General features: G+C 44.5%; 1 protein-coding gene across 1 annotated transcript in view; it reads right to left on the bottom strand.

The window, feature by feature from the left end:
- The window catches only part of EXPH5 (exophilin 5), a 36,947-nt gene extending 17,523 nt beyond the window's left edge, over nucleotides 1-19,424 (bottom strand). The window contains exons 1-2 of the mRNA XM_056329184.1: nucleotides 19,110-19,424; nucleotides 1,823-1,980 (exon numbers count right to left, since the gene is read on the bottom strand). Of these exons, the coding sequence (XP_056185159.1) occupies nucleotides 1,823-1,980; nucleotides 19,110-19,228 (277 nt within the window). The 5' untranslated portion in view covers nucleotides 19,229-19,424. The remainder of the gene's footprint in view (nucleotides 1-1,822; nucleotides 1,981-19,109) is intronic.
- Between the last annotated feature and the right edge of the window lie 3,789 nt (nucleotides 19,425-23,213).

Below are 23,213 nucleotides of genomic sequence, written 5' to 3' on the forward strand. Positions count from 1 at the left end.
ATATCAGACAAGCCTCTGAGGCATGTAACCCCTTCTTCAGATCTGAAATAGAAACAGCAGCTTTCAAAGTTAAATACCAGAGAACAATTACGCAGACTTTATTTAGCTACTATATCAATTAGATCATTTCTGAAAGAGAAAAATAGTTGATGGCTGTGGACTGGAGGGGATGTTTGGGAAAAACAGTCAGGACAGACAGAGATCTGTTCTGTATAGGTCTGTAGTATCAGGAAAATTTTTAGGGTTTCACTTTTCTTTCGAAATACATGACTCTGCTTCGAGGTGCTATGAAGCACAAATAGAAGGTGCTCAATGAAGAACATGCAAAAATGTGAATGGAATAAAAGCACGTATTATCCATGAAAACTATCTGGATGGAAGATAAAAAAAGACAGTACAGAATGCCGTGCTTCATATAGAGACACCATGTTTCTTGTGCATGTCCATTTTGGATGGGCAACAGAACCTGTGAAGGGAGATCTCCGGAAGTTGCTTCCCAGTCAGCCCAACTTGCCAGGCTTTGTCACCCACCCCGATAATCAGCACTGGCATGCCTTTAGCCCAGTGTTACTAGGAAAAGTCTTCCACTGGTACAGTCAAATCTCTTTCACCACATCCAGATTACCTATGTATTCCAAATGTCATTTAGGTGCCTGTAGTTTCTTTAAGAAAACTAGGTAAGACTGAAACAGGTTTTTGTGCTGGTTTTGTCTGGGATAGAGTTAATTCTTTCCATAGTAGCTTGTACGGGACCATGTTTTGGATTTTTGCTGAGAAAAGTGTTGATAATGCAGAGATGCTTTTGTTACTGCTGAGCAGCGCTTGCACAGAGCCAAGGCCTTTCCTGCCTCTCACCTCATGCCCACAGCAAGTGGGCTGGGGGGGCACAAGGAGCTGGGAGGGGACCCAGCTGGGAAGCTGACCCCAACCAAACAAAGGGATGTTCCAAACCGTATGATGTCATGCTCAGCAATAAAAAGCTGGGGGAATAAGAAGGAAGGGAATGATGGTGTTTGTCTTCCCAAGTAACTGTTACGCCTGACAAAGCCCTGCCCTGCTGGGGATGGCTGAACACCAGCCTGCTGATGGGGAGTGGTGAACAAATCCCTTGTTTTGCTTTGCTTGCACACACGGCTTTTGTTTTACCTATGAAACTGTCTTTATCTCAGCCCATGAGTTTTCTCACTTTTACCCTTCTAATTCTCTCTCCCATCCCATCGGGGGGCCGGCAGTGGGGGGTGGGGTAGGGGAGTAAGCAAGCAGCCATGTGGTACTTAGCTGCCAGCTGGGGTTATACCATGACATTTTTGTACAAAGTAAACATCACTGCTTTGACTGGGAAACCACCACTAAATTTGCTGTAATTACAGCAACTTCATCTTGATTAAGAAACAATTTTTTTCTACAGTGAGGACAATCAATCACTGCAACAAGCTCCCTGGGGATGTGGTGGAGCGCCCATCACTGGAGGTTTACAAGATGTGACTGGACAGGTGCTAGGCAATCTCATCCAGGCTCCCTTTCCCACCAAAGGTTGGACTAGGTGATCTTCTGATGTCCTTCCAACCCGGGCTGTTCTATGATTCTAACTATGGGATAAGAACACCAGGGATTTTGCGTTGTGGCTCCCAGCTGTGCTTTTAACAAAATCTGCTTAAAGAAACATAATCTTTTTGAAAATATATGTTTGGTAAAACTTTGACATGAGAAGAAACTCAATGCAATTTCAGAAACTCCTTAGCTATCACATTCTGAAATGCTCTAAGACATTGGTTTGGTGACCATTGTCATGTATATAAAGAAATGGAAAAATGCAACTCACTGGTGGTTTTGCTCTTCCTTAGCTGATGTTCTAATGGTGGTTTTAGCATTCTATTGACATCAACGTAATTCTGAAACTTTTTTCTTTGTATTTCTTCAAACCATTCTCCAGTCACTCCCTGCAGCCCTGTTTCAGACTTCTTTCTTTTCAAAAGTTTGCTAGAATGGAAACAAACAAAGAACAATTTATTTTTAAGCCATTTTAGATATTACAGGCACATCATTAGGAACTCTCCCTGTTGTTCATTTAAGCATTTACAGTATATTTCTACATATAATGACTTTGTGAACGATACAGTGTAACATGATACATTCACAGCAATCACATGAAAGTTTTAGTGACAGCAGAATTTCTCCAACTTAACAATAAGATTATGTGTCCAGGTTAAGTGGACGACTCATATGTTTGCATTATTCTCTGCCTTGAAGAAGTGCATCCTTCTTCCTTGCAAAAAATGAGGTAATAATTCATAAGCATTAATAAACTAAGAAAGTAAGATTAAGTTCAGCCAATAATTGAATTAGAATAAATAATACTCTAACAAAGCAGTTCTTGAAATATTTATTCACTCGTTTAAGCAGAAGCAATAACAAGATTATTCTGATTTTCAAGAGGAAGCTCACTGAGGCCCAGACGGTGAGGTGCCCACCACACATTTTCTATGTAAAGGAGGATAATAAATTGTGAATTCAGCTAATAGGTATTCACGCAACGTGTTCAACGAGTTTATCACATATTCCTCTTTCCCTGCTGTATAGTGATTCTGCCTGTCTTTAATATGTATGGAAGCAACTAATAATGAACGTGAATGTTCTGCCACACAGAGGCGAAGCCTGAACAAACTATACACATGTGGCTGCAACTGAAGAAGCAGTTTAGTAGCAAGTTAGGTTTTAGACCAAGAAGTCACAGGAATGCATTGCTTATCTGGACATAACAGGGTACAGTCGCAAAGGAGTTGGAATGACACACCGAGTTACTAGTTTTCAAATTACATTGCAGAAGTGCCTAAAGTAGAGATACAAATGCAACAGATCCACACCCCAACTGATTGTGACGGCAACAGAACTAGACTTTGTGCATCTGGAGATGTAGTGCCAATGTTTTAGCACAGCTTTGAAGTAAATTTTCTACCTTAATCAGTGGTAGAAGCCATGTCTAGGAATACAGATGTTCTCAGAGAACATGCATTAGTTCATTAAAACCTCATATTCTCTGAGACAACATTACTTCACAAAACAAGATTAATTATCTAGGCTGGAAACAATGCTTTTCCACCTGGAACTGATACAGTTACATTGTCCATACTAGCACCTACTGTTCACCTGGTGGCATGTGAAGAACAGGAGGACAGGAGAGAGACATTTTTGGTAAATGAGTAATTCCCTTGAAGTAGATTACGCAGAGACAGGCACAAGTACTAACCATTTGAAATAAACTCATTACAAAGGCAAACATGTTACTCATCGCAGATATTACCGCACCACGGGCCTGACTAAACACGGTGGAGGCCACCTGCAGCGGGCAAGGCTGCCGAGCAGTGACAGGGCCAGGAGGAGATGCACGAAGCGCTCCCAGCAGCGCCAAGTTCATACCTCACTGCTGGGGCCTGGGCAAGGGGCGCCGCGGCACCAGGCGCAGCGAGAGCACAGCGGTATGTCGGGAGAGGCTGCCGCCACGGCGACTGCCCGGAAAGCAAGGCCACAGCAGCTCAGCTGGCGTCCCCAGCGTGGAGACCGGCTCCCACGAGGCTCCCCGGCGGCCTTTCTCAGCGCGGGGAGGCCGGGTGGGTTCGGCCCGCAGAGGGGCAGGCGGGGCCGGGCGCACCCGCCCGGGATGGGGCACAGGCGCCCCCTAGCGACCGCCGCCGCCCCCGCGCTGCTCCCGGGGCACCACCGGCCGGCCGCGGGCGGGCTGACTCGGGTGGCGTTAAACATCCCTGTCCTATACGTTGATGCGTTCCAAAGAGGAGGAAAAAAAAAAATACACAAACGCCACAGTTACTCTAACATCGACCCTATCGGGCATTGCACGAACATGCCTTTCACTGAAAATTCCATTAAAAATCTTGCACAAACACAGACATGAATATTTAAACACTGTGAGGTCTTTACGGGCACATGCCTGGTGCTACCTGCAGTCATTATCTGTGAGCGTGCCGCTTTGGAACTGCGCTGTCACCCCCTACTCGGGAAGTAAATCCTTTAAATCGCTTGTGCGTATTTATACTTGCACACATGCAGGCCCATATACTGAACCCTAGATACATCGTTATGTGAGCGCCAAATAATACTAATACAATACGTAATATGTAATTGCAGTATTGCATGACTATTAAATATTTCTCATTTGCAGTGACTCCCTGCCAAACCACATCATTTCCCTGTATACCTGCTCTGTCAAGTCTACAAGTCCCTTCATGATACTAATGAATGACAGTTGTGAACCAGAAGGAAAGCCCGTCTCAAGAAACAATTACAGCAGAAGATGGTATCTGCAGTCAGTATTGCAATGAACTTGCCTTTGAGGCAGCGCTATTGTTACTTGGATTGCAAATTATATATTGAGACACTGCTCCGTAGGAGTGTCAAAACACCTAATGCCCTCTAAACCAAATGTACTAATCCAGCTTCCCTGTCTGCTCCATCCATCCTGCCGCCTCATTTCTCCACAGCCACTTTGGACGCACGGAGCTGCTTCCTTTTGAGAGGAGACACCACCACTGTGGGTGGGAAAAGTAACCATAAGCTGTTACAGGATCAAAGGCAACTCCATTCCCCGGATAACTTACAGGAGACTGCTCCACAAACTGGAGCAGGCAACAAGCCTAAATGACCTCACAGGCTACACCTTGTGTTACCTTTTCCCATCTATTATCCTACACAGCATCTAAACTAATGAATCATTCGGGAGCAATTCCTCTGCGCTGTTTTTAAAAACATCTCTTCCTTATTGGCACAACGATGTCCCAGTATTTTATACAGACATCTCCAGGGAAAAGTTAACCTAAATGTTTGGATGTACTTTCATGTGGGTTATCATAAATATTGTGAAAAGAGCTATAGCCTGCCCCTGCCACTTCCTGTTAGGGTAATAAGGAGCCTTAACTGCTACTGTAAGAGGAAAGGTATTTTCTCCACCATCTTCATCCTGAATATAAAGCAGACGACAGATATGTAAGGTAGTAGAAACTGGGTTGCCAAATAGGACGTCTGAGGACACCTCTGCTGTTTGCAGGGGACAGAGGACTCAATTCCACTTTTGCCAAAGCAGAAATTATGATTCCTATTGATTTCAGGAGAAGCAGGATCTGGCCCTAAAGGACTCTTACCACACGGCTCATGAGAGAACAGATACACAGCAACCACCAAGCACAAGGAATTGCACCGGGTAAAGGTGCAGCTCACTGGATCACAGCTTTCATGTCTGGGAATACAAGGCTGGAAGGACTGCAGATAAAAATAGTGCCAAAAGCATTAGATAAAAATGATGGCAGGGCAGATAATCTGCAAAACCAGTTACCTAAAACAAGCTTATGCCTTTAGTCTGTTTATATTCCTTACTTTGTCAGTGAGAAAAGGCTAGAAATGTTAAAAAATAGTGCCTGAAGAACCAGTTCTTTCCCTTTTTTTTTTTTTTTACTTCATCTTACTGCCTTCCCACTGCTTTATATGTTATGCCGCACTGGTGAACCATGCATCTCTATCATTTCTATGGCCAGTTAAATTTCTAGAAAACTCTAGCTGTTATCACAGCCATGGGTAGCTCTAAAATGCATATGCAAGAATATTTTCTTACTTATAGTTCCTTATAATTTTATAAAGATAATTTAAAGACATACTTTCAAGTTATCATTTGAAAAAAAAAAAAAGAGGGGGGGAGAAATACTACTGATAACGGCAAAGACTACAACAGCTGAAGTGATTAAAAAAATTCTTATCCACCATTTAATCTAAACATGTAACAGCAATAACAACATTCTGGTTTCCAAGGTGCCAGAGATGCTTCTGTGGCAGGTTAATCCTACCAGGGAGAAAAATAATGATATGCAGAGCCAAGATACTCTTTCCTAGCACATCAGACACACAATAGATCTATTTTTTAAGGCAGTCTTTATTCTTAGTAGCTGGTATATTTTTACTCACATTAAAGCAATCTTTTGTTTATTTTTCTTTCTTACCCTTTTCTGTTTGTCTAATGTCAATAAACCAAGTCAGCTTCAGTAAAACATTACACAGAAGTAGATGAATCAGAGACAAAACCTGACTAATGTTTTGGTTGCGCACACTACAAGACAATGTAAAAAGATATAACTGAAAATGTGCTGATTTTTTCTTTGGCTTTTATATGTGTAAAATTAAGCACTTCTGCAGTAATTCTCTGAAAAATCAAGGCCTCCTCTATTTTGATGAACAAAATGTTGTGTTAGCAATAATGCTTGAATCTAACCTGCCAGGTCATTGCTAAGCAACCACTCAGATTTGATTTTCTCTTCCCTCAAAACACCAGTTTTCTACTTAAGTCTACATCCTTTCAATTATTGCTACTGCTGCTGTCATTTTTGTTATTTTGTTGATTTTATAGTGCCCATTAACCTATTAAGTTGCCTACAGAAGATATATTTGTCTGAGTATGTCACCAATAAAACTAAAGATGTGTCTGGGCAAAGTGAAAGTGCCACAACAAGGAAAATCAAAAAGTGTGTTGGTTCAGTGCTCCTTTCTGACCACGACCTAAATACCAATAAATGTAACGGAAGGACTTTCCACTGTCCTGAGCAGGCACGAGATCAGGCTGCTGGAGAGTCACCTAGTGGTGACACTCCTGGGTGGAAAGAAGTAACGTAAGTACCAAGAAAGGTTCACCTCAAGGACAGGGGAAACACTTCACAGCCCAGAATTAAACTGTATGGCATATGTTTTCAATCCCACATTGATGGGTGCATTAAGTTGCCAGCTCACAATTATCCATCCCTACATATTTAGATCGCAGAAATGTGCAAAACCAGGAGATGGAAGTGGGGAGAAAGTGAAAAGGGAATGAATCTTCCCTAGTTATCCCTCCCAGGCTGTTCGTTTAATAGGCAGAAGTACTTTAAACACAAAGATACCACTTCTGCACATGATTTTGATACCCATCCTGTAGCACCCTTCCAAGCAGCAGCAGAAGCAGATAGCTGCAGACAGTAAATGTCAATAGGTATCAGATTCACACATTAACTCATGTCATGTGTGTCAGGGATACAGGTGGGGAATATGTGCGTTAATGGGAAGACATCTTTTCCACCCTTACTGAAGTTTCACCTTGTCTGCTCATGGGGAAAATCCTTCCATTTCCACGTCTTTTCTTTTTAATTAAAAAGTAGAAAATGCACAAAATGTGACATTATTACACTACCTTTATTCAGCAGATTTAACTCTTTTAAATTAAAGCTTATCACTTGCTTTGAGATAGCCTAATACAGTGGCAATGTGTACATTCATTACACACAATCCACAAAGACAACGAAACTATCAGGATACATGAAATGTTCTCATCAGACTCCCACTATGTGTTGAATACTTCCTTCCACTCTATAACTCACAGTGACTTTTGTGTCTACTATTTTTTAACTTAAGCACCATCTGTAGAGTGGCTAAAAGTTATCTCTGTTTTTTTCGCAAAGCATTAACTTCTCATATTAAACTATATGAAATTAATATACTGCAGATTATTTACTCTAGCTGCTCTTTTCCTTCACCAAGTCCAACACTCCATTTCTGCCTGAAACTTTTGTCTGTTCCCCTGGGCAAGAGCACAGACTGACATTTTCCTTTGAAACAGAAAACTAGGGCAGGGACGAGGTTCATGCTCATGCTGACCACATAACTCCTCTCTGCTCTGGCAGCTCATGAATCAGAAGTTCTCAGTCTAAACCTCAGAAATCAGCTCAGTGACTGTCTTCATGAAGTTTAGTTTTTAAAGCACAGAGCATTGAAAACTGAGATCACGGGAGCTGAGGGTGATTAATCACCCATGTCAAGCTGTAACAATGCCTCAAAACATTACTTGTAACATGAAACTATTTCTTGAGCTGCTACCCCGGGGTTTACAGTGAAAACATTATTTCAGCCCTGCTGGAACAAACAGAAAAGACTAATAAGTATCTATCTTTTAATTGAGTTTCTACATACTCAGAATACGAAAGCTTTTAGTCCTCTGGGCAGCTAGTAAACAGGAGTGTATGAGTTGAAATGCCACTAGTAATGTCACAATTGTCAGTGACTCTCCAGCTCGGGCAAATTCTGTCATTTCCTCTACAGTGAGTGTGAAACAGGGGAAAGGTCCACTCAAATGTTTTACTGATGATTTACAATCTCTCTGTACAGGCTGCAAATGACAGGTCAAAAACAAGAGAGTGTTACTTTATTATGCTGTCAATGCTCACAAGCTACCTACCAATATTATATGATAATAACAAAACAAATCTATGATGCAATGGAAAGGAAGGCTACCTATCATTTTTAAAGTGTGTCACATAGCTTCTGAATGGTAGTAATTAATATTTCTAATGAAGATGACTTCATTAATAGGAATTTCCATTAGCATTATTACATGCTAATAGGTGCAATGGACATAATTATCCATGTAAAGATTCTGATTAGCTTGCAGGGATAGATGTAGTCTCAATCCAAAAGCATCGCATGACAGGAGTAAGTTTTGGGTTCCTGAATTTCTGTCCTGGAAATCTTACAAGGAAATGCAGATGTATACCATGTGTGTGACACACGATGGGTTGGAAGGCTGGGGATCAGGTCGTCTTAGGCCTTTCAGTAAATCTGAAGCTAATGATTAACAGCAGACATGCTCACTCTTCCAGGGTAAAGCTGCTAGTTGATTGTGAGACCTTTTATAAATATTGACAGCATGCAAATAGACAACCATCTATGCAAGTAATTTACAGCTCAGCCATGCATTATAAATTCACTGCCTTACAAATACATACAATGCAGATGCTATTCCTCCTGTTATTGTATGACTTTCTTTATGCAAAACATTTCCTAGGTAACAATATAAGGGGAGAAACAAGAAAATGGACACAGGCCAGATGGGAACTCTGAATGAGGGGAACTGGTTTCAAATGAAGACCAAGGTCTCACCTCTGCAAGCAGGTTTGTGTATGATACCCCATGGGTCTGAATAGAACTCTAAAATTGAGAGGCTCCAGACAGGCTTGGACTTTTGTTTATAAAGAGCTAAGCTTGAAGCCTAGGGCTCTCAAAATACACCTTTGCAATCTCAGGTGATTGTGCAGAGCCTTACACAGAGCTGAGTTAACAGTCCTGGTCAACAGAAATACGACAGAAGGTCAGAGTGCACCTGCACACAATTTATGTGTTACTGTAACACAAAAGCCCTGTTTACATTGCTTTAAATTAAGGGAAGCAGTCATAAGAATGAATGTAAGCTCTAAAAGTTGTCACAGTGGATGTTTCTCATTTGGAAATATAAAGCTTATATACATGTATGTAATGAATACTTACACAGATCCTCTGCTCTAGTAGCTTAGAATGTCATAATTTATCACAACTCTTCCACTGGAAATAGAAAATATTATAGTATAATAATACTTTAAATATAATAATAATAATATATATTATTATTATATATAAACATATATTTAAAAGCATGCAATATAAACATATATTTAAAAGCATGCAAATCTATAATGCAGGAAGAAACAGACTGCAGAGCGTCCCAGCCACACTGAAGCAGCTTTGCTTGACTGCAAGCTCTCTCCCCCTATACCTAGAAATCCAAAGACAGGGCAAGCAGAAGTATTGCAGTTCCTTGATTATTCCAACCACAAATTGAACTGTATAATTTATGTGCAATAAAGTGTAAACAGACTGTACTTTTCATCATGTACTCTTAGCTTTTGTTTTGTGGTTTTGGTGTTTTAGTTTGGTCCTGGTTAGTATGGTACCGGTACATATACCTATATATTTCTGAGGTAAGACTGATAAAAAGAATATAGTTTCTGGTAGGAATTCAAAATGCAGGCATTGAAATATAGCTTATTACATTTAACAGTGTTAATATAATAATCTAGCTCCAAAGAAGGATTAGAAATATGTTTCCTGTGAACATTTAGATACACACATCCTCAGGAAAAAGTCCCAATTTTTCCCTACCTGCTTTAATGCATTTTTTACATGAAATATGTAAGCTTTGAAACTTTTCAGGCTGCCAGCTTTAGGGCACTAAGTCACTTTTCAATTTAAAACAAGTACAGGAAAGACTGAACTGAAGTCAGTCTAGTCTATATAGTCCCGCGTGCAAGTTAGGGAACACAGAAGAAAATGGGGTCTCTGTGCCCAAAGCTTAAAACTCCATTGGGCCAAACTTGAAAACTAGATTCAGAGAGAAAAGAGATTTTAAAGGATGATTAAATTCAGTGTATGTAAAACACTGACAAAAACTAAATTTTAAAGACGAAAAGGAGATGGATGCATGCAACATTATTCAGAATGGTTTCTGATACAAACAAATGAATGTCAGCTGAGGCCTCGACACACAGCCCAACAAGCTTTGCTCTCAGCCATTGGTGAGGTCTCTCCAAGAGCCACGTCCAGAGATGGTGCAAGTGGTGGATGTCTAGAGGGACCCAAGAATCTGAAGTATCTCAGGGACCAAACCCAGCAAAACTCCAGGGCCCCAGGCTTCACCACAGAAAGCACGTGCTGCAGACTTCGGCAGGACTACAGGACACACGTAACCTGAACACACCACCGGAGCACAGCACTGCCAGTGCCAGGGGAGGTATCCAGCCACTCAACATGAATCTGACACATTTCTATGCAACATTTTTTTGACTTTCTGGCATAACCAATTTAGTATTTCTGAAATATGTGTGAGGACTTGAAGGTGTTGGGACACAGACAGTGTGTAGAACCTGTCAGTACCTGAAAACATTTCTGGGGTCCTTTCAAGGCAGCTCACTGCAGACTGATACTCATTCCTTTCCTTACAGCAATGACAGGCAGTGCATGTTACACTTCACTGGCATTACCCTCCAGAAGCCCAGTGACTCTGCTGCACGTGCCACTGGCATTACAAACTTCTGACATCTTTGAGAAAGCTGAGCTAAAGTGAGAGTGACCATACTTTGTTGATGTTTTCAGCATTTCAGACAGTTCTCCATGCACCTCCATGACTCTCTGCTTGCTTAGTATGGAAAGCTGTTTTCTACCTGATGTTCCCACTGATGTCAATTATTAACTTCTGCACTTGAATTGCAGAGGAGACAGAGGGTGTTGAGAACACAGAGACATTATTATCGGAAAGGTCAAACCTAGGAAGTGCACAGACTTCTTGCAAGGTGTACAAGTCCTTAACTGGGTCACAACTCCATCGAAAACCTAACAGATCAGACTGTTCTGCATTAGCTGTTCCAGAATAACTCCCCATATTGACTGCCTACTCGGTAGTTAATGCTAGCTTGTACTGCTGTCTGACCATTTATTCTTGAAGTCTGTTCAATTTATCCATATAGACAAAGCTCAATTAATTCTCCTTTCACCATTAAGCCTGGATTTAGAAAATGTCTAACTGTGGGCTTAAGAGTAAGCCTTGGCTTAGACCTCATCAGTTGCAACAAGTGTCTTCCTTTTGGCAGCCCTAGTGACATCAGAAAGTTGGCTAGGTAATAATAATAGGAATTATTATGATGATTTTCACTTTTACAGTATTTTGTCACTTGAAAATGCTAACATTAGTAGTTTGAACCCTGGCATAAGCCTATGTTTGAATGACCATGAGTGAAAATGCCCTGAGCATGTCCTTCCCGCTCCTGTGGGTTTGGCCGCCTGGACCCAGGGCCAGCTTGGAAAGAGCAGAGCTGGTGGCCTTGGAGAAAGCTGTTGGGAAGACAGCCAGAAGCCTCGCAAGGGCCACCCCTACTTGCCCCAGGAGTTGCTTTTAAACGGGGAGGCTGCCTCACTGGGCCTTGCCGCAACTACAGCCCCAGACACGTCCTAGCCTTGATCCCTGGACTGACATCCCAACCTAGCCTCAGCCCAGCCATCACAGGGCCATGGATGACCCTGGTCACCATCGTCACCAGGCCTGACCCTGACTCAGCCCCACAGCCTGGCCTGGGCCCTGCCACACCACCATGGCGGTTGGGCCACGGCTGCCCTGTCTCGCGGGGTGGGACAGGCCCTGGCGGCATGGTCCTGCCCTGCCAGCCCTGTGGGGAGCCCCCATGGCCCCCGTAACATGAAGAAAGAAGAAAAGTAACGTGAAGAAAGAAGAAACACATTAAGTGCACTACCAGACAGGCTCTTCCAAACGTAACACACCTGAAAAGGTGCTTCTGGGTCTCGTTCTGCTGCCACACACACTGTAGAAACCCCCTTGCTCTCAAACATAAAGTGCAAAGCTTTGGAGGAAGGGATTGACCTTTGTTAGCACTGAAAGTAGTTTACTATGAAAAGACAAGACCAACAAGCTAGCAGCAATGCCAGTCCAGACCCTGTTCTATAGATGTAAAACTGGAGTTACACCTCAGACTTCATATTAGTTAGCCCAGATGCACAGGACTAAAAATCAAAACAGAAAATGGCACATGCCGTGCCCACCTGCCCCTGGCTGTGACTGCCCAGTCTTCCTCAGCTCACATGGAGCCCCAGTCCTCGACCCCAGGCCCCACCGCAACACAGGATTATTAAAAAACAGCAATGAGGAAGCAACTTGATAGGCAACTTAATTGCCTTTGGTTTCAGTACCCCCGCTCAAACAAGGGGAGTCCCAAAGTGGGATTATTTATGTCAGTAATTGTTTACCAAACTGAGTAAAGGTTTTTAAACTACAGTCTTCCCTGCCATTCTTGCTTCCATTTACACTTCTTTAGCATATTAGAACTTCAGGGCTTCAAGGACCTGTTTACATAAGTGTTCTCAAACCACTAAACATGCCAGTGGCACAGTATCAGCAATAAATAATAATAGTAACTCCTCCACAAACAAGACACAATAGAACACTTGTGCCCTGAAACATCCCGGGGCGGAGTATCTCTTAGGAAAGAATTTCTTTATTAATGCTTTGTTCAGATAGGGAGCTCCACCGGAACAACAATACACCCAAATGGTGCTGTCCTGGTATCCTGCCTGCTGTCCTCACCCATGGAGCTTATGGGTGTTTTGGGGATGATTCTAAAAATTCTTTGTAACTATTTTCAGTAGTGCCCAGCAACAGGACAAGGGGCAATGGGCACAAACTACAACACAAGAAGTTCCATCTGAATATGAGGAAGAACTTCTTTACTTCAAGGGTGACAGAACCCTGGCACAGGCTGCCCAGAGAGGCTGTGGAGTCTCCTTCTCTGGAGACATTCAAAACCCACCTGGACGTGACTCTGTGCAGCCTGCTCCAGGTGAACCTGCTTTAGCAGGGGTTGGACTAGATGATCTCCAGAGGTCCCCATACCATTCTGTGATTCTGTGATAAGGAGTTGGGCCCCTAATCTAGACCTCTAACACCCAAGAAGTTATTCTTAAGTCTTTGAGAGGCTGCAAGAAGGTCAGGAGTACTTCTGTGACCAAGCCAAAAAAAAAAAGCTGCAATGTCAGACCCCTAAAACTGTACGCAAGACAAAAGAGTTGAAGCACCAAGAGGGTGCTGAGTATGTCTGCACCTCTGCCACAAATGCCTTCCAAGGCTATGAGTATGGAAAAAGGTGAAAAAATACATTCCCCATGCAGCGTTATATTCCCAGCCTCTATTGCCAGACTCGTGAGAGCAAACGTCAGTCAAGAGAGTACAATATGGAATTACTTGCAACAAACTATGAACTCAGTAAATGATCTGCTGTAAGGCAGTAAGAACAGTTGTGTTCCTGTAAGCAGTAACTACATCCAAATGATTTGTTGTGGAGACTGTCTAGAACAAAGGAAGGAGGGGATTAATCTTTCACATAAGAATCTTATGTTGTTAATGGGTCACCAAGAGAGGAGCAGCAAGTGGTGCTGACTGTACCTCCTAATTAATTTCTCTTGCTTTTCATCTTTAAATTTGAGGATAAATTAAAAAAAAAACAAACTCTGCTTTGCTGCCATCTATTTGCATTGTCATAGTTCTGTAAGAATAAATCTACTAAATAAAAAAAGCAAAAGCATAAACCAACCTGGAAATAAGCAAAACAAATGAAAGCAGAGGGAACAAGTACTCTTCTTTCTCAAAAGCTCCGTTTCCCTTTCCTCTTTTTTTCAGTTCCTATTCATAGACAGTGGCTGATGCCTAAGATATGTTCTAGAGCTGGTAATTAAGTTTTTTCCATTCCTCCTACTGAAAAAAAGAAAAAATTCTTTACACAATACAAACATGGTTACTTCTCGAAACATGATCTATCAGGTAAACTGCTATTCAGGCAGGCAGGTTCATTTCCATGGTCAGTGGCTCAGTCTCTGGTATTTTCAGTGTCTCATTTGAAAGTGAAGATAACAGTATTTCCCTTTTTCTCAAGGATTAATAAACTAAAACAGCACAAGGCTACTGTATGTAGTCACAATAGAAGCATTATATAAACCAGACAAATCTCCTAAATAGAAGTCAGTAATTAAAGAAATCTGAGCTCTTCTGCCCTTTTAAATAGATTCTCTATTTATCCGTAGCTCTTCTGCTGTAGCTCCCAACTGCTCTTTTTTTGAACAACCTGCAAATGTACCAGCCACCTGTTCCCATGCCACAACCCCCTACCTGCTGCCTCTTTTGAGTAGCTGGCTCCATGTCTCCTAGCTGCTGTCATCTCAGCTGCTCTCTGAACCTTGGTGCCATTTCACAGTGGAGGTGCATCTCTGCACCCAGTGCTCAGACAATCTGAGGCAACAGAGCCCCAAAGCTGACTGGAAAGACACCTGCTTGGGTGCTGTCCACCTCTCCACGATCTGCAGAGGGAGGAGCTGAGCTTCCTCAGAAAATAAAAGGCAGCAGCTCCACCTCTGTATCCCATAGCTTCATGCCCTATTGCTCCTGAGCCTCCCCACAGGGATTGCCAGTCCCTCTGCTACCTGCCAGGCTCTGAACTGCTGTCCCGAAGAGATGGGAAGCAGCCAGCCTCCCTTGTCACCCTCCCCATCAGCTTCTGGGAGAAAGGACAGAAAAGAGAAGCACCTATATGTTTGTTAAGTCTTTGGGACCTGGGGCTCTGCATGCAAGTTATTAACTGTCAATTCTTCCTTAATTTCTGTCCTCAGCAGCTGCAGTACAAAGCTTGAGAAGAGAAGCCAGGTGTAGGCTGAAGCCTTGAAACCAGAAGTTAAATAAGAGACCTGGAATGTTTTTATGTCGTGATTTTCAGGCCTATTTCATTATGTATGGCAAGTTGACCTGTGGTATTAATAACTGTGCCTACAGAAAGCATTCATTGTGTTTTACGGAAACTGAATTGTCAGGGAGCCATCTGAACATGATACTGCTCTCTGAACATGCTGGATTCCTCCTTATCTCCTCCTGGGCATCTAACTGTGATTGAAATATTTGGGAGAAGGAACCTTTTTCCACAAGCATCTGCAAAATCATCAGTTTCATTAATCAGGCTTATTAAAATAGCATTTTGTGACATGGAGTTCTGTCTTTACAATGCGTGTATATCGATATACAGACCCATATTCCATTTTTTCTCCCATGCTAACATTTATGATAAATGAGGTTTTCTTCCAGGTGGTATTATGAATGAGACTTGATTTGATGAACAACAAATAACAGCTGGGTGTTACCCAAGTCAAAATTAATGTGTATTTATATATTTAAAATTATTAAATACTTGATTACTAAGTTTCTAAATTATTTTCAGTGTATATAGCAGTGAACAGCCATGTGAGATATACCAAAGCTGACTGCTGCTGCTTCTCTGAACCTGTTTCGTGGGGGAAGCAGTCAGGTATGGCTGGTTTGCTGTTGCTGTTCAAAGGTACTGCTGAGAGGAGCCACGAGAGGGCACTGGAAAAGAGAAAACCGGCCAAAAAAAAAAAAAGCAGTCCTGGGAACAAACAGCCCAGGGCACATGAGAAGCTCAGCTCCCTGTCAGTAACAAGAATAAGTAAAGGCCCAACGGGTCACACAGTTCATTTCTTCATAAAAGGGAAAGTAATACTGAGAAGTCTTCCAAACAAGGCTTAGAGATCTGAAGCCTGCCAAGGGAGCTGAGAAAGGGCCAACGGTTCTCAGAGGGTGTGCTGGGGCACCAGGAGGAACTGGGAAGGCCAGCACGAAGCGGGGCCCACACCTACACAAATGTGCACAATTGGCCAGGTAGGTCACGCATTCCTGCTCTAAAGGCTACAGAGAGAAAAGGAAGGGAGATGAAAAGGGGTTGTATAAAGCAAATAGCCTTTTCCCAGAAAACACCCCCAGGTATGTGTTTAATTTCATGAAGGCATGGGCTGTCTGGGTGAAGAGAGATCCAGAGGTTCTATAAAGCAGTGTAGGTAAGCAATAAGAAAAGAAAAAAAAGTATATATTCGTCTGGGAACAGTTACGGTTACATAGCTGAGGAGGAGTTTGAGAAGGTCAGTATTTCATGCTGTACTGCAATACATTTGCATTTATGTGATAATCGACTCCGCTGAACCATGGTTGCCATTTGTTGGACATCACAAGCCATGCACAATGTCAGAATTCATCTTTTGATCTTATTTCTTATTTTGCCTTTCAAAATTAACTGGTGTTAACATTTTTTTTATATACAAACTGCAGCTTGTAAAAAGAAAAAAAACACGTTCCTGTTTGGTTTTTTTTTATTCCAGAGTTGTATCTGGGAATGGATTTCCATTTTTCATTGATCTTTTAGGAGATCTGCAGACAGCTATGTGCTTGTTCATATGACATCAAATAGCACACACAGTGTCAGAGAAATCATTAGAACCTGACTTGTGGTCTGCCAGGAAATGCTTTATTCCCTCTGTCAATCCAGTCTGGAGTGGTCTATACAGGGACATAATATATTTTAAATAAAGATGGTCACCAAACAAACTTGACCAATGAGTCCACTGGTGATTACTGACTTGCTCCCTGGCCCTGCCCAGCTCCAACTAGATCTTTCCAAAACCATGCTCAGGAGCACTCTGCGGGATAACTCACTTCAGTGACTTCATGCAAAAAAGTAGTATTGATGAAACTGCTCCCTGCTCCTTCCATTCCATAGCATCTCCCTGTATGCCTCATTTGACTGATGGTGTGAATCAAATAGTTTCAAAATCACGCTCTGAAAGCATCCCAGGAGGGGGCTGCCACAGTGCTCATGCATCACTTTAAAACTTTCGAACTGAAAAAAATTTGTATGAAGTTAATTACCAAAATAATAGTAATAAGAATGACATAGAGCCAAGGGGCCAGGCATATGGGACCAAGAGAAGCAAATGAAATTTTTGTTAGAGCCTCTGAAGCTCACTGAGGTCATATAGGAACTGCAGGATTTGGCCCTCCAGGGTGATCGCTGTTATTACTTAGATTATAGTAGCACAGGGCAACATCACACAGACTGGAATCTGCCTGCTCCTGATGGAAGTCCCCTGGCCTGAAGAGCTTACAGTCTGAATAAGACCAGTAGATGAGTGGAGTGAGCAAGAGAGTACTTTTATTATGCCCAAGAGAAATTATGAAACTTGCCAAAGGACACATACAAAGCCTCTGAGAGATTCTGTGTTTAACCTAGATTTCAGTGTGGCACCTTGATCATAAACACCTGTCTTCTGCTCAACTTCTGAATGCCTCTTCAACTGAGATTTAAAGTTGACTCCATCTCAGCAAAGCATCACCAGAAACGTCCTCTTATACCATGTTTATTTTGACAGCTTTTGCATAAAGGGAGACCACTTCCTACTGACAAAGTTCTAAGTCCATAGATGGAGAAACAAACAGAAATCTGGGGGCAGGTGAGAGCCCCAAATTCCAAGAGCAGGCTATCACTTCACGAGCCTTTCTACACCACAGGCAGCCTCACTGCACTTGCTCCTGCTTTAGTGTCACCCTATTAAAATTAAAGAGTTTTAAACTTAGAGCTATCCAGCCATGTAATTCTCCATATCCAGCAAAATATTCATTCTTTTTTGCAGGGGGGCTTATAATGGGACACATGGCATAGAAATTAATCAAAGAAACAAAGGTAATGCCAAATTACAGAAGAAAGAAATCACTAAATTTAACTCAGTCCTGGGTCACATGCTGCAGAGAACTAAGACAAGCTTTGGATGCAAGTCAGCATTGACACATGTTTAACCATGCCCATCATAAAATCAACTTGACTGAAACAAAAAAAATGCACAGTACTAAAATCCACTCGATGGAAGTGTTACTCATTAACATTCCGCCTACATCCTAGATGAAAGCATTACTCGTGAAAAGTGGCCACTTGTGAATCTGAGAGGACACTACCTCTCAGCTGCAAACTGCCCACAAGGTACCTCCTGTCTCATCCAGAGGAAGAAATGATAACCTTTAATAACACACAGCTCATTTCCCAGCATAGATTATATTACTCCTTGACCTGTGCTTTCATTATCAACGCAAATTGCTTGGGTGACTGTGCACAGGGGAGATGGGAGCTAGAAACAAAGTCGTGGCTGTTCTATTTCTTCATACGGCTCAGGTAAGATGGTATAATTTGCGCACCTGAAGGCGGAGGGGATTCAGTTAAGTCACTTGAAAGGGTCTTGCGAACAACCTTTCAGGCTGGCGAGTGCCGGGCTTGGTTGCCAAAAGCTGTCTGGATCGGCTCCGGGATCGGCCCGGGAGCCGCCACGTTTCCCTGCACGGAGCCGCCAAACCTCGGCACCGCTGCCCGCCCGGGTGCCAGTGCCCGGCCCGCGCCCCGGCCAGCCCCGCGGCGACAGGCTGGGGTAGCCTGGGCCCCCCCCGGGGCGGGAGGCGAGCCGCGGGCAGCGGCAGCAGCACCCGCCGTGACTCAGAGCCGGCTTCGCCACAACACGCGTTTCCCAGACGTCCCGATGCCGCCGATGCCCGGGACGGGCGGCTCCGCGGCCCGGCAGCAGCCGCCGCTGGCGGAGGGCAGCCCTCCCCGCAGGTGCCCGGCAGCCCCGCTGCCCCGGCCGGCGCACAGCCCTCCCAGGGGCGGCCACCCGCCCCTCTTCCCGCTCTACTCGGCGGGGCGAGGCAGCTGCGGGTCCCGCCGCCACCCGGGCCGGGGCCGTGCGCGCCCCGCTCCCCGCCGCCCCCCGCCGCCCAGCTCCGCGCCTCCCAGCCCCCTCAGGCGCGGCGGGCAGCGGCGGGCCGGTGTGAAGCCTGGTACCTGACTCTGTCCTTCTCAGCCCGCCGAAGCTCCGAGTCCCTCTGCAGCACCTGAAAAATCGCCCTGGCTTCCTCCTCGTTTAAAAAACTGAGATCCAGCCCCCCAGGCGCTGCGGTCATGGCTTTGCTTGTTTGCGGGCGGGCGGGCGGAGGCAGGCGGGCAGCGCTGACCCCCTCGGAGCCTGGAGCGACACCAGCATGGCCGAGCCCCGGCAGGACGGCGCACGCCGGTACCCGCTGCCCTCTGCACGGCGGGAGCCAGGGCCGGAGCCGGAGCCGCGGCCGCCCCGTACCGCACCGCACCGCACCGGCGCGCGTCGGGCAACACCCTCCGCAGGGAGCGCGGCCCGGCGGGGCGGGGCGGGGGCCAGGGCCGGGGCCGGGCGGGCCGGCGCTTGAGTCAGGTGTTTGCGCCGAGCCTTTGGCGCGGTGTTTGCCCTTGGCGCTGCCAGGCGGAGCACACGCCTGCCCAGGGGGACCGGCTGCTGGACGGTGCGGAGCTCCCCCCCTCCCGCCGCCGGGCAGCCCCGTCACGCCTGTGCCTGGCTGGCGGCGCCCGGCTGCGGCCGTGAGGCGGGGCCGCCGTCGAGGCGCTCCCCGCGGCCCCGCAGCGCGGCCCCCCGCTCCGCCCGGGCGCCGCTCGGCCCCTCGCCCGCCCCTGCGGGGCCGCCGCCGCGCCGCTGCAGAGGGACTTGCCGGCAGCCTCGCGGAGCGGGTGCGGAGCGGTGTCTTCCCCGTGGGGGAAGAACGGGACAGTGCTTCTATTTACCCTCCGTTGAGGTTTTCCCGAGGAAACGGTAGAGAACAGTTGTTCTTGCTTGACCTGGGCGTTACAACCACATCTCAGGAGTAATTTCATCCTGATTCCATTCTAACGGCCCTAACGCAACTCAGCTCTGTGCTGGTGGGAGCAGCACCAACAGGCATGTCTCTGTGAAGTACGTGTGTCTAGTCCGCTGTACTAGTTGAATAGTTAAGTGAAATTTTTCCATCAAAGAAAGGCTTTACTCAGGACCGAACTGCAGATGGGGGGCACAGCTGTATGGAGAAAGAAAACTGAATGCAATTTTTAGTACAGAAAAGCAAATCTGTGGAAATGTCAGGGTGGCAGTGTGCAGGGGGAGCGGGGCTGAGCGGTGCGCAGCCACCTTCCCACCCCACAGCAGGCTGATGTGGGGCCAGGGAAGAATGCTTCCCCGCTAGGAAGTCGTGTGGAGCAAGTGGAAATAAGGACCTTAGAGCACAGCGGGAATAACAAGTTGCAGGAGGCTCCTTGTTTCAGTGTAGCTTCTGGCATCACTAGTCTGTCCCAAAGAGGAACTTACCAGATTCCTGGTGACCAAACAACATAAACAAGGCTGTGAGACAACTGACGAAACGTAATGAAAGCTGTGAAGGATTGTGATGTTTAGAAAACGTCAGGAGGAAATGTCTCTCACAGAAAAAAAGACAGTGATTTTTTAATAGGGTATAGGAGATGCTTCTGGGTGAAGTCCAAGTGTGTTGTTTCTAAAGGTGCAAGAGCCGCAGCCATCACTGGTGCATTAGGAGCTTACAGAACTTCTGTCTTCCTGAATCTGTTGCATTAAGCATACTGGGGTGACTGTTTTGCCAGCAGAAGCTAGGCGTATGGATTTCTCCCTGGGACTCTCCCAGGCAGTGAATTAGGTGGATGGGACATCACTCTCCCTTTCTGCCTGGCACCTGCAGGATATGGGAAGCAATTGCTCATGGTAGTTGCGTCACACTGGATCTACTCCCAGAGCTGAGGGGGAATGTGATAATTTTTTTCTGTACATCCATTGTAATGAACCTCATCAATGCCCACTCTTGCCTTAAAAACTCCCCACAGTGCCTCACCAATGCCCACTCTTGCCTTAAAAACATTTTATCTTATGGGTCAAGTGTTTTTTTAACTTCACGCAAACATCTAAAGTCAGGTTGGATGGGGCTCTGAGCAACCTGATCTAGCTGAAGACATCCCTGCTTATTGCAGGGGCGTTGGACTAGATGACCGTTAAAGGTCCCTTCCAACGCAAAACCTTCTGTGATTCTATGACAAAAAAATAAATAAAACATACATACAGAATACATAGAAAGGATGTGCATGTTCTTACGAGTTTGTAAAGGAAGTTATGTGCTACAGGCCTTACAAAGCAAGGGTGACATTCCCCCATGAATTTGGTGACTTCATCTATAATTGTATTTATCCTGCATGTAAGTCCAGAGTGGAACTGTATTTCTAAGTTTCTGCCATCCTTTTTCTTCATATCGATCTGGTTTTTTTCCCATCATCAAAATGTATGTTAGCATATTTTCAGTGCTAAGAGAAGCAGGGGCAAGTTGTTCATTTGGCAGATGAGCAACACATAGTCTTTCAGAAAACAACAAAGAAATAAGTTTTTCATTCTGTGGAAAGCGATGGAATTATTTAGAAGAGTAACAAGTATGTGCACTAGTGGCTTTTAGAGAGATGCTACCAGACACCACAGTGGTTATTATTTCAATGGCTTTTATCCAGAATATTTAGTGATTTGGGCATAGCCATCTTATATGGTAAGAAGACCTTCATTTTACACAGCATCTTTGGTATGTCATACGAGCATTACCAAATGTGTGTTGGATCAGGACAAGAAACAGCTATCTATGGAGTCTTCTGTCAGAAATTTATTTTGTGAAAAATAACCACTTTTCCATATGTCTCTTCGTTACTCCACCTCACTTTAAACTTCATGTCTTTTTCATATATGGATCATGATGCAAGGAAACACTGCCTTATTCCAGTATTTAGAGCCTCCAGCCCCTTATGTGCTTTAATTTCTGCTGCATAAACCTAAGACAGGATACACACTCTAAATTTTATTCCAGGTCTTTTAACTAACAGCTGTTCCAGGAAGATACAGAAGTGTTTTCTTGTAAATAAATAGCATTTTTTCTGTTTATCAACCTGAAACAGAGGGCCAAAATAGTATATGAGAGGCTGCAGACATGAGAAGTCTATTAGTAATGTTAATTGCCAATGCCACTAAAGAGGATGCTGACACACATACCTTAATTATAGGGCAAATTCTTCAAAAACTGTATTTCACAAATACTGTTGTACTAATGGGTGGTGTTAACTCCACTTAATCTCAGCAGAGGATTTCAAAGTGTAGGGCTCCAGAAAGCCAGAGGGGCTGTTTCTGACAGTTGATCTGTAGCTAAGGAATTGAGGGGAATGTGCAGGAAGGTTGGTTGAATCTTGTAGCAATTGGCCTTGAGGCTCATGTCAGCCTCAAGGCCTGGAAGAACTGTAAGGTCTTGTCTATTCCTGTTGAACTAATTACTGTGTAAATTGTCACACAGATTAGTGAAGGCTAGTTTAATTAACTCCCCGCATTAAGTGAAAAAGGCTTCATGGCAAGGCAAAGAATAAATATGAAGAGTCTTTCCCTTAAAATGTATTAAATCTGCTTATTGTGTTTGAAATAAATATTTCTAACACTAACCTATGTCAAAAATAGTTTGATCACGCTACTTGTAAGAACAAAAGCAGTGTCTCTCCCTCTGTTTAACAAGCCCATCATTTATATCTCAGTTTAGTCGAATAGTCATTATTGATTCACGTATATTAAGTTAACAGCTAGAGGTCCAGCTGCGTTTCAGGGGACGTGGTGGCTTGCAGTGCATGGTTCCCCCTGCCACAGGTAGACATTTCCACTGAGCAGTGAGTGTTCTCCAGGATCTGTCACTGGGCCCTCAGCTCCCACTTCAAAAGAGCTTTGGACTTTCATTTAGGCGTTTTCACTGTGAAGTAGTATGCTTTGAAGATTGCCTGGACGTTGACATCCAAACACTGCTGGTGTTATTATAGCTGTTTGCGTGCTACGCGGCCTCTTGTGAGGCAGGGAGGGAGCCAGGACCAGGCTGAGCAGGTTGCCGAGTGCAGGCCGCTGTTGTCCAGCCTGAAACCACCACAGGCGCTAGGCCTGCTGCCACAGGGAATGCCAGTCTTCAAGGGACACCCACATTCACAAGTCACATCTTGCAGCCTGTGTGGCTGCAGACTGCTCCTTTTCACAATTTCCTCAAGCGCTTCCTCTCGATGAGTCTCTCATTCACCTGG

This window comes from Falco biarmicus, chromosome 2 (assembly GCF_023638135.1).
Source record: "Falco biarmicus isolate bFalBia1 chromosome 2, bFalBia1.pri, whole genome shotgun sequence".
NCBI classification, from domain to species: domain Eukaryota; kingdom Metazoa; phylum Chordata; class Aves; order Falconiformes; family Falconidae; genus Falco; species Falco biarmicus.